The sequence below is a fragment of the Maniola jurtina genome, chromosome Z (genome assembly GCF_905333055.1).
Source record: "Maniola jurtina chromosome Z, ilManJurt1.1, whole genome shotgun sequence".
NCBI classification, from domain to species: Eukaryota; Metazoa; Arthropoda; class Insecta; order Lepidoptera; family Nymphalidae; genus Maniola; species Maniola jurtina.
This window is the reverse complement of record NC_060058.1, coordinates 8,694,810-8,712,050: the sequence shown is the minus strand read 5'-3', so window position 1 is coordinate 8,712,050 and position 17,241 is coordinate 8,694,810. Positions and strand designations below refer to the sequence as shown.

The 17,241-nt window shown below is 35.2% G+C and overlaps 1 protein-coding gene across 1 annotated transcript in view; it reads left to right on the top strand.

Moving 5' to 3' along the window:
• The window catches only part of LOC123880149 (laminin subunit alpha), a 44,678-nt gene that overhangs the window by 4,075 nt on the left and 23,362 nt on the right, over nt 1-17,241 (top strand). The window contains exons 3-22 of the mRNA XM_045928097.1: nt 4,365-4,492; nt 4,817-4,925; nt 5,419-5,589; nt 6,266-6,482; nt 7,309-7,518; nt 8,117-8,310; nt 8,685-8,760; nt 9,280-9,417; nt 9,996-10,107; nt 10,879-11,054; nt 11,575-11,751; nt 12,042-12,164; nt 12,628-12,786; nt 13,889-14,142; nt 14,689-14,825; nt 15,215-15,353; nt 15,434-15,622; nt 15,711-16,073; nt 16,663-16,815; nt 16,911-17,085. Of these exons, the coding sequence (XP_045784053.1) occupies nt 4,365-4,492; nt 4,817-4,925; nt 5,419-5,589; nt 6,266-6,482; nt 7,309-7,518; nt 8,117-8,310; nt 8,685-8,760; nt 9,280-9,417; nt 9,996-10,107; nt 10,879-11,054; nt 11,575-11,751; nt 12,042-12,164; nt 12,628-12,786; nt 13,889-14,142; nt 14,689-14,825; nt 15,215-15,353; nt 15,434-15,622; nt 15,711-16,073; nt 16,663-16,815; nt 16,911-17,085 (3,400 nt within the window). The remainder of the gene's footprint in view (nt 1-4,364; nt 4,493-4,816; nt 4,926-5,418; nt 5,590-6,265; nt 6,483-7,308; nt 7,519-8,116; nt 8,311-8,684; nt 8,761-9,279; nt 9,418-9,995; nt 10,108-10,878; nt 11,055-11,574; nt 11,752-12,041; nt 12,165-12,627; nt 12,787-13,888; nt 14,143-14,688; nt 14,826-15,214; nt 15,354-15,433; nt 15,623-15,710; nt 16,074-16,662; nt 16,816-16,910; nt 17,086-17,241) is intronic.

Genomic DNA, 17,241 nt, shown 5'->3' with positions numbered 1-17,241 from the left:
TCAAAAAAAAATATGTAGGTCGTTTATCCCTGTGTATATATAGGAATTAAATATGTAATTTGATAGTATATACTTTTTTAATTTTACACTCGATTAATTTATAAAAAAAAATTACGTCAACATATTTTTTTAATAATAATATTTTTACTAATTTATTATTTTAATAATTAATTTAATAATTTATTTTTAATAATTTTATACTTAACAAAAGATCCTTAGATAAGTATTTTTCAAAAAGTCGTATTGATAGACTTGGTCTAATTAGTATAAGTCTTGGAGAGTTTTATTAAGTAAAAATATATTTATACTTAAATATATCTATTATCAAAACCAGGCGAGGTTAAAAAACAAAGTGACATTTCCAATGTTGCAGGTTTATAAAAATTCACTATCATCTTTCGTTAGACAGACTCTATCGTAGTTAGTGTTCTTTTTAACGCTGCTGGATTGAGCATTAAAGTTAAGTTATCACTTTAGAACATAAAAACACACGCACATCATACCTAGGTATTTTATACAGGCTGGGCTAATTATTAAATTAGAATATGTATCAACAGATGACATCGCTTTGTATAGAGCGATTACGCACTCATCCAATCCGAATCCGAAAATACGGATATGAATAATTTAGGCTCGAATTCGGATATTGCTTACGTACTAATCCGATCTTTGATCCAAATCCAAGCTATCCAGTAGACAACTTTAATATATATCTACGTCATATGTCCGATTTGAATCCAAGGCACATCCGAGATATAATCACGGATGACGGACAGAACTCGGATGACAGAAGTCGGATCTAGTGCGTAGGCTACTATACTAGTACAAACAGTTCTATGACTACTTCGGAACGTATTTTCACGGACTCGGATCGGACGAGTGTGTAACCGCCCTTAGTGGTCGTCGATGACATCATTCATTACTTCTTGCCCACTCGAAAAACTGTACAGCGTACACACATGTGACCATCGTCAAGAAACAGCTGTCTAAGGATAATGATAAAAAAAAATATTATTATACTTACTTAAGACACTTACCCGACTTCGCTCGAAACAATTTTTAAAATACTTTCTTTGGCACGAACTGCGTTATCTCAAATCCGACATGGAAAATATGTCAAGCCTCTAGACCTAACAGCATTTATTTTGAAATTTTTTATTATGTAGTAGGTATGAATTGTTTGTATGTTGTGTACATGGATGTATAAAATAATAATTAAGATACTATTACCTACCTATTTCGAATTTCTTTGATTGTGTTTCCATCGAAAACAGATACCTACCTACAGATTTTTCGGTTAATTCCAAGTACCTATGTCCCAATGTGCATTAAAATTATGCACATTTCGTGGTTTAGATATTAGTTCGTCAGTTAGTTTAAAAGATGATTACGGTAGTCTACCATCGAGAGTCCCCGATTATGATGATAAAGGTGGGAGATTGACGTGGAAACTCTGTCAAAACACTCATTTGCTTTAATTTCATGAATACTTTCAAAAAATACAATGACAATGGTCTGATGACGAAAATGGAAGGTGGGCACGGAACTCCCTAATGGCACAATATATCAGGATACTTGAATTTGGGCTTATATATTTTGTTTTCATGAAGATATATAAGTATAGGTACCTACTTGATGATGATGGCATAAAGCAGGATGAGTAAGTTTATTTTTATTATGAGTAGGTAAATCTTTCTTCATTAGTATAGATGTAGATAAATTAAGGTATAATAAAGTATAAATTGAAGAAAAATATCGATAGGTTTTAACACCTTAAAGAACGTCTTGAGTAGAAGTCACTAGAGCGATATAAGTGAGAACATTGAGGCCATATTCCCTCGTCGACAGCGAACTTCATAGCTCTCAAAATAGTTCTAATTGGTGAGAGTTCATCGACCCGACAGTTATACCTCTCTGAAACAACGCTAAGAATGGAAGATAATAATATAACAAACAAGTTTTAAATTATTTAGTATACCTACCTGCATATATGTTGTAACTTCAATTTATGGCGAATGCTTTATACCTACCATGCAGCTCTTGACAAAAGCTCGTAATACCTAGTAGGTGTACCTACATACTCGTAATTAGAACGTAGGTAACTATGAGCTCAAGCGAATTTTTTTTAAACGAATTAAACAACCAGGATACTTGAACATTTTAATAGAATTCACCACATAATTTTTAATCGTTCTAATCCTAAATCTGATTTATGCCTTAAATATATATATTATATATAGCATAACGGATTTAGATTAAGAAATTTAAAAAGTTTAATTATTTTTATATGTCTACTGTATGAAACAAGATGATCCAAGTATTTTATTACAAGTTAATTTATGTACTTACCTACTAGAATATTGCATGGTTAGCTGTGTAAAATGATACCTTTGGCATGGCGAAATTTAAGTTGCCTACTCCTAAGAATGCTTCACGTTGTAAACACAATAATGCAGCTCTGCGAACGTAATTACTAATTACTAATGCCTACATAGGAATTGGCATCTTTGTATACATACGTATCTTAAAAATGTATTTTATAAAAACACTAGCTGATGCAAATGACTTATGATGCCTTCCTTTCGGCTTTGCCGTAGTCGGTTAAAAAATAGCCTTAAAAAACAGCTCTAGATCTTCAAATATATTTATGCAAAAAACCACGTTGATCTGATTGCTCAATTACGACTTTATTGAAAGACAAACCAATAACCAAACACACTTTCACATAATTTATAATAATATGGCTTACCGTTACCTTTACCTGGGTTACTTACCATTAGGTAAACCTAAATATGAAATTCTATGCTTGGCGAATGCAATAAGATGCCCATAACATGATTTTTTTTAATAATATTGTGTTCATCATTCACGTTTGCTTGTCCTTTAATCTCGCCGCAATAGAGCAACAGATTGGCATGATTTTTTGCAAAAATATAGTAAAAGCCCTGGAGAGTGACATAGGCTTCCTTTTATCCCCGAAAAGGAAAGAGTTCCAACCGGATTTTAAAAATCTAATTCCACGCGGACTGAGTGGCGGGCATCAGCTGCTAGTTAGTTAGTTAAAATTTTTCAAATTCAAATTCAAATTCAAATTATTTTTATTCAATTAAACTTTTACAAGTGCTTTTGAATCGTCAAAATAATCTACCACTGGTTCGGAATGCTGTTCCTACCGAGAAGAACCAGCAAGAAACTCGGCGGTTGCTCTTTTCAAATGTACAATTTACAATAATATGCCATATAAATAAAAGCTTTTAAAAATTATCACACTAATATTATAAAGGCGAAAGTTTGTATGTGTGTGTGTGTGTGTGTGTATGTTTGTTACTCCTTCACTCAAAAACTACTGGACGGATTTGGCTGAAATTTGGAATGGAGATAGATAATATCCTGGATTAGCACAGGCTACTTTTTATCCCGGAAAATCAAAGAGTTCCCACGGGATTTCAAAAAACCTAAATCCACGCGGACGAAGTCGCGGGCATCGGCTAGTTTCTAATATCTAAAAAATAAATTGAAAAGATCCATAATTTTCTCTAAGCTCTTTTATATTTATGTACTTATTAGTTGATGCTTGGGACTTCATTCGCATGTATTTAGGTTTTTAAAAATCCCGTGGGAACTCATTGATTTTCCGCGATAAAAGTAGCCTATATTACTCTCCGTCCTTTCAACTATCTGATGTCTCTATGCCAAAAATCAAGTCGATTGGTTGATTAGTTAGGGCGTGAAGAAAAGACAAACAAACAAATAAACAAACACATTTTCGCATTTATGATATTAGTATAAATAGTAGATGTCATTTCTTGACTACCTACTAAGCTATATTCTAGAATCTAGACGATACCTACAGTACGCTTACAACTTTTCAACAGTCATTAGAACTTCCTTATAAGTGTTGACATAATCGAGTGGAGATAGGTGATGATCTGCTCGTATATATTTCTAAGCTGTACTATATATTATCTTTTCCAATTGCATTGTTCCATAAAGTTGGGATCCGCTTTCCTATGTTATTCTGTCCATTTTTCGTCTCGAGTTTCCAATTTTTTAAGTCTATTTTATCTTGGGTCTCACGACAGCGCGAATTGGACGGCCTTGAGACTTCGCCAGGGATGACGATGTTTAAACATCTGTTACAAATAGACGTAACTTTGTGATTAATATGTATGTACTTTATAATAAGTAGATACTAGATAGGTATACATTATTGTAACATCGTATTGTCCTGATTAGCGTAACTATGACTTAAATAAATTAATAGCCTGCGGGTTCGTCGTAGTTTGGGATTATGTTTTTGAATATCGATATGTCACTATTCGTTTCTATTACATTGTGTAAAGTACTATGTTTTTTTTTTCTAGGAATTTCACGTGGCATATGTCTTCGTCCGAATGGGCAATTCCCCAAGACCAGGGCTTTGGGCTTTGGAGAAATCTACTGACTACGGAAAGACGTTCAAGCCGTGGCAATATTTTTCCGACTCTCCACAGTACGTTTATCTACATACTATACCCTATATATACAACATTGTAATTTGCAAGAATAGATATAATGTATACCAAAGAGTTATTGCAGTTTTCCGTAGAAATTGAAAGTGGGGTTCTATTGGAACTTTGGAACTTAGGAGTTAGAATAGATTAAGTATTTTAATTTTAATCTATGGAGTTAGATGTATTAAAATAAACTAAGGACAGTTAACTAAGGTCTAATATTATTATCTATTTGATTTAGGATTTTTAATAATGATTTGCTCCATTAAAAATAAATAGTCTATTTTCAAACTCTCTTTAATATCACGCTTATTGTTTTCCAGGGATTGCGTAAGATATTTCGGACGGGAGAGTCTGCAACCCATAACAAAAGATGATTCGGTAATTTGCAGTACGGAATACTCTAAAATTGTTCCTCTTGAAGGTGGAGAAGTGAGTATTTAATTTTGTTTTTCATTTGATGTAACCATCTTAAATATTTAAAAAATGAAAATTATTTTACGCATCGTTAATCCAACACTGTCAGTATCCAAAAAGTCAACTTTATAGGAGTGACAAAAAAGTTTTTTTTGTTGGACTTTATGAAACATGAGTAATAATTAATAAACATCATCACTTGCTAGCAGGTCTGATTGCAGCTAAGCGCTAGCCTGTAAATTAAAAAAAAAAACCATTTATTTTTATATGAATAATAATAATTATGGCTTAATGTTGTACCTACCAATTTCTAACTTGAGTACAATAAATGAATTAATTGCATTTTATCACACGCTATTTTGTATCCATAGCTTCACATTTTGAGACCGATGATAATTTAATAAATTAAAAGACAATTTTGTGAAATTTTTTCGTGGTTAGTGACATTGCTATTAGCGTCCGAATAGGTGGAAGTAGTTTTATTTTAATGAGATAAAAATTCCTTTAGATACCAATTTCGCTGCTAAATTCTCGGCCGTCAGCAAACAAATATTTCAACTCTTCTGTGCTACAAGAGTGGACGCGAGCGACCAACGTGAGATTACGTTTATTGAGAACCAAAAACTTGCTTGGTCACCTTATGTCGGTAGCAAGACAGGACCCTACGGTTACCAGAAGAGTGAGTACAATTTATTATAGATATTATAATGAATAAAAAAAAATTGCAAATTCGTCCAGAAAGATGTGCATATAATAGGTATTGGGCCGAATTGAGAGCCACCTCCTTTTGGAAGTCGGTTAAAAATACAATCATACTAAGTAATATTATAAATGCGAAATGCATTTTGTCTGCTTTTCACAGCTGATTGTTTAACCAATTTTGATAAAATTTGGTATAGAGATAGTTTGTATCCCGGGGAGGACATCTATTTTTTTTTTGGAAAATAAAAGGGTTAAGGGAGACTCGTAAACACTAGATCCACATGGATAAATTCTCGGGCTATTTGATACAAAATCTTTGAAAAGAGCAGCCAAGCAATCCAAGTTTCTTGTTAGCTCTTCTTGGTAGGAAAGCATTCGGAACTATATTAGTAGAAGCATTTGACTATTTAAAAGTCTTTGAAAAAGTTTATTTGAACAAAAATCTTTCTATTTTTATTTCTAAAATGAGCTTACATAACGAAGATGGATATAGACTACTTTCCATCACGGAAAATTAAATAATTCCCGTCGGATTTTTGAAAATCTAAATTCACGCGGACATAGTCAGACAGGGGGATGATATTGTAATCATTTATTATTTCTTTTAATTTGCGTGTAGAAAGTATTTAATATCTACGTTCTCGGTTTAACAGTACTTCTACAGTATTAAGGATATCAGTATTGGAGGGCGATGCATGTGCAACGGCCACGCCGACACTTGCGACCCGGCCGAGCCCGAGAGTGACAGCAGTATTCTTGTATGCCGATGCCAACACAATACCTGCGGTCCGCAATGTACTGCCTGCTGTCCAGGTTTCGAACAGAAGAAATGGAGAATATCGCAAAATTGGGACAGATTCGCTTGTGAACGTGAGCAAATTATTTCAACCTTTATACGTACAACTTTATACGTACAGACATGCGCTTTTTAGATAGATAGATAGATGAAATCTTTATATATGTATGTTATAGATGCTTTTGACGATTCAAAAGAACTTGTAAAAGTCTAATTGAATAAAAATATTTTGAATTTTGAATTTTATTGAACACAATAACATAAGAAATACAACCACAAAAGGAAGAAAACAGAAAAAACAATTGTGTGCAAAGGCGGCCTTATTGCTTAGAGCAAGCTCTACCAAGCAACCTTGATTGCCTTTTTAATTGAACAACGAATGATTTTGTGGGAATATACTCTCTATGTTTCGTGTCGATGACTTTATCCCATATAAACTATTGAGTATAGAGTACTATACAAGTGTAAATTAAAAATTTATAACACCCCCGACGATCCAAAGTATTTGAGTTTTCCAAAACATCATTTTCAAATAAATAATTATGTATTTAGGCAACGTCCATCTTGACAGCTTGACATTTGTCTATTGACATAATATTATGAACCTAACGGTTATCTAACCTTCTTTTCTACAAGAAAACTAGAAAAGAGCTGATAACTCTTAAACGGCTGAACCAATTTTTTTAGATTATAGCTAAGAACACTCTCGATCAAGCCACCTTTCAAACAAAAAAAAACTAAATTAAAATCGGTTCTTTCGTTTAGGCGCTACGATGCCACAGACAGATACACAGATACACAGATACACAGACACACAGATACACACGTCAAACTTATAACACCCCTCTTTTTGGGTCGGGGGTTAAAAACAGCCATTATAATAGATATATTATGTTTTAGCTTGTAACTGTCACAATCACACCACTGAGTGCGAGTTCGATGCAAGTATTGACGAGAAACGCTTATCACTCGATATACATGGACGATATGAAGGCGGTGGCGTATGTAAGAACTGCCAACACAACACAGAAGGAATAAACTGTAACAAGTGCAAACCAACATACTACCGCCCCTACGGTAAACGCTGGGATGAACTGGATGTATGCCAACGTAAGTCACTTGAATTACTCGTTATTGAAGTTAAACATGGTAGATAAACAAGAGTTAATAATAATCTATAAGTAAGAGACAATACCGCATCTTTTAAAATACTACTTATGAGCCACGATCATGGAAGCGACAACTCGTTGGTAGGTAGAGCCTAAAATAGTGCCGTTTCCACAGATGAAGGAAATAACGTTATCTGTGTGTGTCACCCTTTACCTCTGACCGCACCTCATCCCGAGAGAGAATTAATTTTGCTTGAGATATGAAAAAGTTTAGTCAAAAACGGCAAAGTGAAAATCCGAATCGATATTTGAAATTACGCCTATTTTTCCCCAAAAGAAAACGTTTTTTTACACAAACTACAGACATTTGAAATGAAATCTTGACATGAAGTTGTAAATTTTTCAATTTTCTAGTTTTTTTTATAGCATATTATTTATGCACGAAGTTCCTTCAAAGTATTTTGTCCTAAAATAAAAAAAATTCAAGGGTCCATCATCTAGGTACAGATTTTTGTAGCAGATTATGGCAGAATAAGGTAATGAGCTTCCAAAAGGTAATACCTACTTCTATCCAAAAATTAATCATTAATTTTTTACAGCTTGTAACTGTGACTTACACTATTCGACCGGTAACTGTCAAGAGGAAACCGGGAGGTGTGAGTGCCGAAGGGAATTCAATCCACCAAACTGTGATTCTTGTGCGTATGGATACTTTGACTATCCCGATTGCAAGCCTTGTACATGTAATCTTAATGGCACAGAAGGACAACACTGCACACCTACTGACGGAATGGTAAGAAACGGCTTCTGTAAAGAAAATCTCTGTAACGGCCCAGAATTGTCAAGTTGGCGGAGGCCTTCACCACATCTGTATGGTGAGAGACTTCTGCCGTGGCTAATTACCACCTTACCGGCAAAGCTGTGCCGCCAAGCGATTTAACTTTCCAGTACGATACCACATAGAAACCATGGTATGGGTTTAATAAAACCGCCATATCCCTTCCAAGTAATCCCACTTCCTCTTAGACTGCATCATCACTTACCACCAGGTGAGATTGCAGTAAAGAGCTAACTTGTAATGAAATAAAAAATGTACCTACTCGTATTTGACATATTAGAATAATATTAGTAGTATTTATTAAATAATAATTAGTATCTTTTTAACAGTGTCCTTGCAAATATAACTACGCGGGATTTTCGTGTGAAATGTGTGCAGATGGTTATTATTCACCGGAATGTAAAAGTAAGTTACTAGAAGTTTATTGTCATCCTTATTGATGCCCTTTCTGATGAATTTTTTATTAGCTGAATTAACCAACTACCACTTATAAAAACAACGCCAACCATGCTTGCTAAAAACTTTTATGTACTTAGAAGTTGGTCGTTCCAACCCTGTGTAGCTGTATGTCTGTCTGTCTGTTAGCTTTTTCAGTCCATCTGTTTAACCGATTTAAATGAAATTTGGAACGGACAAAAGCTATTATTTTTTTGTCTCGGAAAATTAAAGAGTTTCCATGGGATTTATGAAAACCCTAAAATCACATGGATGAAGTTGGATTACACATCATTTATTTGGAACAGACGGCTTGTGTCACGGATATGAATGTAGGTTATTTTTATCCTGAAAAATTGTAGAGTTCCCACGGAGTTTCAAAAACCTATTTCCACGTGGACGAAGTCGCGGGCACCTTCTAGTAATTTGAAAATTAGCTAAATAAAATCATTGATTTGAAGAATTTTAATAAATTCCTTCGTGTTTTAGATTGTGAATGTCATTCAGTTGGGTCTGTATCGCACGTGTGTGACAAGGAAAGCGGTAACTGCACTTGCAAGAGCAAATACACTGGCAGAACTTGCAATCAGTGCGAGGCTGGATACTTCAACTACCCAACATGCAAACGTTAGTAATAGTTCGTTAATAACTAAATAAACATTATTATACACAACACTATCATATAAAAAGGTAAAGTTTATAACTTTGTTTGTAAAGGGGTAATCTCTGAAACTACTGAACCGATTTTGAAACTACTTTCACCCAGCTACATAATTCCTGAAAAAAATAGACTATAATATTTTATTTTCAAAAAATTAGAGGTCCCTACGAAAGTTGTAATCCGTACCCGTCCGCTTGGCGGCGGGTTAAGACCTGGCGGGAGTGCAGTGAATACTACCTTAGTGATACCCGCGCAACCGCCAGTCCGTTGAGGAACAAACACAGGTTTTAGTGGGTGCAAGCCCCACATAATCTCTCCGTTTCCCCTGACGGAAGGGTATGCGTTAGGCATTTCCTGTGTATAAAAAAAAATTCAGCCGTAAGTAACTTATCTACGGATTGCAGATAGGATTAATTATCCAGTTTCGGACATAAACAATCGTCTTTCGGCTGATAAAAAGCTAGTTTAAAATTTTTGGAATATTATACTTATAAATAGGTAAGTGCATTTTCTTTTTTATAATAGTTGTTTTTTAAATATATAGATTGCAACTGTGACACCAGTGGTACAGAACCTATCATTTGTGACGACACCACAGGACAGTGTATTTGTAAACCAGGTTTCGGTGGTACTCGCTGTGATCAATGTTTGTCAGGGTAAGATTGCACATCCATACTTCCATACTATTAAGTTAGGAATATTTTGGCGTCCATAATAGAATGCTATTGCCATCAACATTTATGGGCGGAACATAATCAAAAGTGAGATGGACGATATTTCACCAGTGTGAATCAACATTTGGTATAACGGTAATATTTTAAAAACCAATCAATATTTATAAACGAACCTTAATATTTGAAATTATTTATTTTATGAGTAAAGTTTGCTTTAAAGCTATTAATTTGCAATTTTGCTGTTCTTTACATGACCTCAGACCTCAAATAGAAATTAATAAAGAAACTTTCAAAATAAATATAATTTTATTGCATTTATTTTTGTCGGACTTAAATAATGAATAGATTAATCGATAATTGGCTTAATTTTATAACTAGGAGAATCACACTAATATTATAAAGGCAAAAGTTTGTAGGTCTGTGTGTTTGTATGTTTGTTACTCTTTCACGCAATAACTACTGAATGGATTTGGCTGAAATTTGGAATGGAGATAGATAATATCCTGGATTAGCACATAGGCTACTTTTTATCCCGGAAAATCAAAGAGTTCTTACGGGATTTTAAAAAACCAAAATCCACGCGGGCGAAGCCGCGGGCATCTTCTAGTGAATAATAGAACAGTCAACGTAATGCGTTTGTGTCGACAAGCGCGTATGAAGTGTAACCTTAACTCCCTTTACAACTCCCGCCACTTCGTTATATTGGTCATCAACATATTTAATGGCAGTATAGAAGTTTATTTCATTTAACAGATATTACATGGAGGTTCGAGGGCGTGAACGTTCCTGTGTCCCTTGCGATTGTTCGCCAACCGGTTCTACCTCAACCAGTTGTTCAGTTGATGGGAAATGCAATTGTTTAAGTAATTTTGGTGGCAAGCAGTGTGACCAATGCTCCCCAGGATATTTCAAGTTCCCTGAATGTTTACGTAAGATTATTTACATATCAAAAATTTCTTATGTGACAGAAGTAATCACGGAAATAAGAAGCCACTGTGAACGCCAGTTTTGACGATTGGTTTTACTAATAAATCTCTCCTTGAATTTAGTCTTTTATATCTTTTAGTTATAAAAGTGAACATCACTTTAAATTGCTTTGATAGTGGGTAGAATTATTTTATAACCAATTTCTAGGGGTTATGGTTATTATGAAAAAGGAAACTGTTGCCGAAATCATTTTTTAAGATTTTGGCAATAGTTTAAACCCCGTCATTTTGAAACTCTGCTGTTGGATAGAATTTATATTATTTATTATCAGTACCTAGTTATTTTTTATATTAAGACGGTATAGCCTAGTGGTTAAAACGTGATAGCGCCATGAGATAGCGGCTTGAAATTTTAAACATAGGTTGAAACTGGATGACAATGCCATAATGCGCTTTGATGTCTCCCGGTTTATTAGTTTGCTTGTTTGTCTGTTCGCAACAAACGTTTAAAATGGTTTTCCAGCATGCAACTGTGATGAGTCAGGCGCAATTGGCTCAACATGTGATGACAACGGGCAGTGCCACTGTAAATCCAACTTTGACGGCATTAAGTGCGATAAATGCAAGGAGCAGTTTTACAACTATCCTGCCTGTGAAGAGTGTAACTGTGACCCGCGAGGAGTCATTGCGTCTTTTGCCGGTAAGATATAATTAAATAAATTATCTTCACTACATCCATAGACCATACCATATAATTAATATAAATACGAAATTGTGTCTGTCTCTCTGTCTTCAAGCTTTTCACGACTCATCCATTTAACTGATTTTGATGAAATATGGTAGAGAGATAGCTTGCCCTTGCTCTACCTTAGGTTTAGTACTCCTATTTGTTGTGATTGCAGTGAAACGAAAGCCTATATATGTTAATAAAAAAAGGGTTTGGTAAAAAGTGTAAAAAAAAAAATGTTTAGAAAAATCATTATTTCTCAGGTTGTGGTTCAGTACCAGCAGGAGAGCTGTGTCAATGTAAAGACCGAGTGCAGGGCCGAATCTGTAACGACTGTAGACCTCTATTTTGGAATTTACAAGAATACAATCCTCTTGGATGTGAAGGTAAACCAGTTTGTTATTAAACCTAACGATGTTATAAGCGTGAAAAATACCAGCCTCTCTACTACCGTCATAGTCTAGTCTAGTGGTTAAGACGTCCGCCTCCTCTTTAGGAGGTTAAGTAATCTATCCCAGGCCTCTAACATTCAGAGTTATGTGCGCGTTAAGCTATTAGATAAATATCACGTCTTGATTTAACGGTGAAGGAAACTGTCTCGTGAGGAAACCTGCATGAGTTCTTCATAATGTTCTCAAAGGTGTGTGAAGTCTTCAAATTCGTATTTGACCAGTTTGGTGGACTAAGGCCAACTCCTTCTCATTCTGAGTAGAAACCCGTGCTTAGTAATGAACCGGCGATGGATTGATCACGGTGACAATGGCGATGATCCTACTGGTGTATGTTACGCACTAAACGTCAGCTAAAACGAGTAATAAGTTACCTAACTGTTTGTTCTATTATTCTTAGAATGTAGCTGCCACATAGCAGGCACGCTTGGAGGTCTCGGCGCATGCAACACCCGCAGTGGGCAATGTATGTGCAAATTACACGTAGGCGAAAGGAAATGCGAGCAATGTCAGGACGGTTTCTATAAATTAGAAAATCACAACATGTTCGGATGCACAGGTATGGCAAATTCAAATTCAAAATATTTTTATTCAATTAAACTTTTACAAGTGCTTTTGAATCGTCGAAATAATCTACCACTGGTTCGGAATGCCGTTCCTACCGAGAAGAACCAGCAAGAAACTCGGCGGTTGCTCTTTTCAAGTATTCAATTTACAATAATATACAATAATATGTATGGAGATAACAGCCTAATATACCTAAAATTCTAGTGAAACCAGTTTAGCTGTGGTGTTGGTGAACAAAACGGTGTAAGTGATTACATAAAATTAAATTTTAGATGTAAAAAAAAAACTAAAATAAAACTGTTGAAACTTTACTCCATCTTGTACCCTTTTAATGGAAATCACGAACTTTGGATTTATTTCTAGCACAGTTTGAGGGTTTTATAGGATTTGAAATAAGTTCAGATTTGTATTCAGTGGGTCGAAAACGTACCTATAGGTACCTACATATTATAAATAATCGTATTATAAAAGCAAAGTCGTTTAAAATTTGGAGACTGACATAAGCTGCTTTAACACCGGAAAATAGAAGAGTTCGCTCGGAAATTTTATAAATTTAATCCACGCGGATGAAGTCCCAACCATCAGCTAGTATAAAAAACATAATTCATATAATTGATCAATACCGTAATCACTTGCTAGCAGGTCTGAGATGCAGCCAAGTGCTAGTCTATAAATTAAAAAAAAAATCACACCGTTTTGATCTCTAACTCCTTATCTATCGCCTATCGATACTAATATTATAAATGCGAAAGTGTGTCTGTCTGTCTGCTACCTTTTCACGGCCCAACAATTTAACCGATTCTGACGAAATTTGGTACAGGGTTAGCTTATATCCCGGGGACGGACATAGGCTGCTTTTTATCCCGGAAAATCAAAGAGTTCCCACGGGATTCCCAAAAACCCATCCGCTTAACCGATTTGTATGAAAGGTACCGAGGTAGCTTGCGTCCCTGTAATTGACATAGGCAACTTTTTATCCCGGAAAATCAAACAGTTCCCACGGGATCTTAAAAAACCTAAATCCACGCGGATCCATCTTTTAGTATTTTATACTTTTTTATCAACACATATTTTTGAGTTGCCCTTTTTTTTAGCATGTGACTGTGATGTTGGTGGTTCAATCGACAACAACTGTGAGAAGACCACCGGGCAATGTCGTTGCCACTCACGTGTGGAGGGCCGACGCTGCGACCGACCCATCCGCGCGCATTACTTCCCCACACTACATCAGTTCCAATATGAAGCTGAAGAAGGCCTCACCCAATCTGGTCCTGTTAGGTACAGAAACTCGGAAGACGTATTTCCGGGCTACTCTTGGAAAGGATATGTAGTGTTTTCGATGTTACAGGTAACCATATTTTATTTATTTATAGTCCATATAGTCGCAGAACTATCAGTATCATATTATTTTTTATCAATCAATCAATTAATTTATTTATTTGCTGATACAGGTCATCTTGTAGGTGTAATTATACACATACTGGTCTAGCTGTATCACGCCAAGCTGGCATGCAAATACCCGACTGCGGCAAAGCCAAAAGGAAGGGTTATGATTTAAGCAGTCTATGTATGTGTGTATGTATGTATGTTTGTATCCAGATTCTGTGTGTTCCACCGTAGCGCCTAAACTACTGGGCCGATTTTGATGAATGAGGTGTCAATCGATTCGTCGTAAAGGTCCGGGTGATATAGGTTACATTTTATACGAAATATCTAACGGATGTTACATGACAAAAAGTGGGGCCTCCAAAATTTTTTTTTGCTTTTGTATCGTAGGGTGTCAAATGAAAGAGGTGTTAGAAAATTCTGAGTTCATGAATATAAATGTACTACAGCATTAAAATATCTACAGCCAGTTGATTTTTATCACATTGAAAACTTTCATATGTTTTAGAACGAAGTCATCAACGTAGTGCACATCAGCAAGTCGTCGCTATACCGCATGGTATTAAAGTACGCCAATCCTCTTAAAGATCCCGTTACTGCCAGCATTATTATTACACCAGAGAGCGTCATTGATACAAAACAGAGGTAACGACTTGTCACAAAAAACTTATCATTACAGTAGACCCCCTGTAATCCGGCCCCTGTCTAATCCGATACCCCTTGTAATCCGACATGTCTATTATTATTAAATTTACTAAAGACATACATAATGCAGTACGATTTGTACTTCAGAGTATGAATAACATATAGAATCTTATCATAAGATCTGTAATTTCTAGGATTACAAGATACTCTTTTGTAAAAAAATCCGGACTGTAGGGGGTCTTAGGCAGTACTCTATAATCCGCCAAATTCGATAGTTTGAATGCCAAGCCCTGCAAAACGTTTATCGGACTACCGGGGTCACACTGTAATTGTACCTATACTTGGTGTGATTGTTTGAAGGGCTTAAAGTACGTACATTATCCTTCCAGCTTCAATGTTCATTTGAGGCCGACTCATCAACCGCAACTTGTCACCGTCTTAGTAGAGAAAGGAAACGCACCGGCGCCTTTTGTTATGAACGCAGGCAATTGGACCGTTACAGTAAAAACCACCAAAGAAATTATGATAGTAAGACCATTTACACATTTAGTTTTGTTTTTTGTATAGTACGACCAAATGGATAGCTAATTTATTTATTTATCTTGTAGGATTATTTTGTTTTGATACCGGAAGCATACTATGAGGCCACAGTTCTGACAAAGCTAGTAGATACGCCATGTATTATCGGTGAAAACAAATTGTGCAGACATTTTGCCTATCCTAATTTAGCTGGACGTCCTAAGGCTACTGTTTCAGACATGGTAGTAAACGTCACATCATTTATTGATGATCCCGAGGTAAGCTATAAAAATATTATAATATAGCTAAGCTTATTGTGACATATTATTAAATATTAATGAACTTACTTTTATTTTTACATGCTAGCAATTACAAGAGTACAATGCACAACCGAATGAAATACCGATTATTAACAACGTCCAAAATGAACTTCATTACAACATGAAGATAGATCCAAGTGGGCCTTATATATTGATTATAGAATATGTTACTCCTATCAATAGAACAGCTCTGACAATCAGCCAGTCTAATTCTACAGAACATTACGAATTGTCACCTAGAGGAGTAGTCACAGTGAGATTCCAGTCGGGAGATGGACCAGAATCAAATGCTTTAGCAAATTTAAACGATTGCCCATATACAACTCCTTGTAGACAAGTTGTTGTAGACGATTTGTCTAAAATTTACTCATTTAATATTCAAGAACCCAACAACGTTGTATATTTGGATGTAAGTTATAGTTTGTGTTTTTTTAATTATTATTTATTTAATCATTTGCCACTACACAAATTAAAACATAGTATAAAATACACTTATTAAGTCGACATAGTGACAAAAAATTGGGAGCTACCGGCTGAGCTTTGAATAGCGCACAAGATGGTGTAGTTATATTGTTACATATTGTAACGCTATGATTTGAAAAGAGTAACTGCTGAGTTTCTTGCCTGCTCTTTTCAGTAGAATCTTTATTCACAGACGTATCATAAGAGACACTAGTTGTCTACTTGAAAAAATTTGATTTTTTCCATAGAGCTAAATTGGTCAATGAGTTTTACAAGCTCATAATATACTTTGCTATTAATGATAGAGACCTATTTATAAGTAAAATTATGGTGTTGGGAGTTATTTATGCGGTTTTAATAAATACATTAAAAAGTAAATACATACGTCAAAGTAGGATAATAATAGGTCATTATATGGCATATTTCTCTATTAAAATTTAATTTCTTTTAAATATTACAACATAAAAAATGGTCCTCCGAACCGGATGAGATGATCTTCAGATCCTAATGAGTTGTCTCTGTGGTGACTGTTGCAGGGTGATACTGGTACTCTCGCTGGAATCAAATCAATAATAGCGATTCCAGAATCAGAATGGCATCTTGACTACATTATCCCGCGACCGTACTGCCTTCGACACGATGGTCGCTGCAGTCCCGCTGTCTTCTCCACTGCAGTTGACTCCAAAAAGGTAATCTCAGTACTCAAATTACTTATCTGATATTGTTTGATACATAAGTTGTAAATATAACAATATTTCTGAGTAATATTATTATTTTGATTAAGGTTGAAATAGAAACAGGCACAGGAGGGGACAGAGCTCTTAGACCACCAATACTAGATAACTCTACAATAGTAGTGTACATTGCACCTGGATCAGACTCTGTGAAAATAGAATCAAAAGTGCCATCTCCTGGAGATTACATGTTCGTAGTACATTATTATCAACCGGACCATCCAGGTAATAAATAGCATAATAACTACTTATGATACATAAATACATCAAATGACTTTGCGTTATCCAGACGATTCATCCTTTTTTGCATTGCATAAAGGCCGACTATGACACATGTCGTTTGAATCATCATGTAAAGAAGCCTCTATCTTGATAATATGA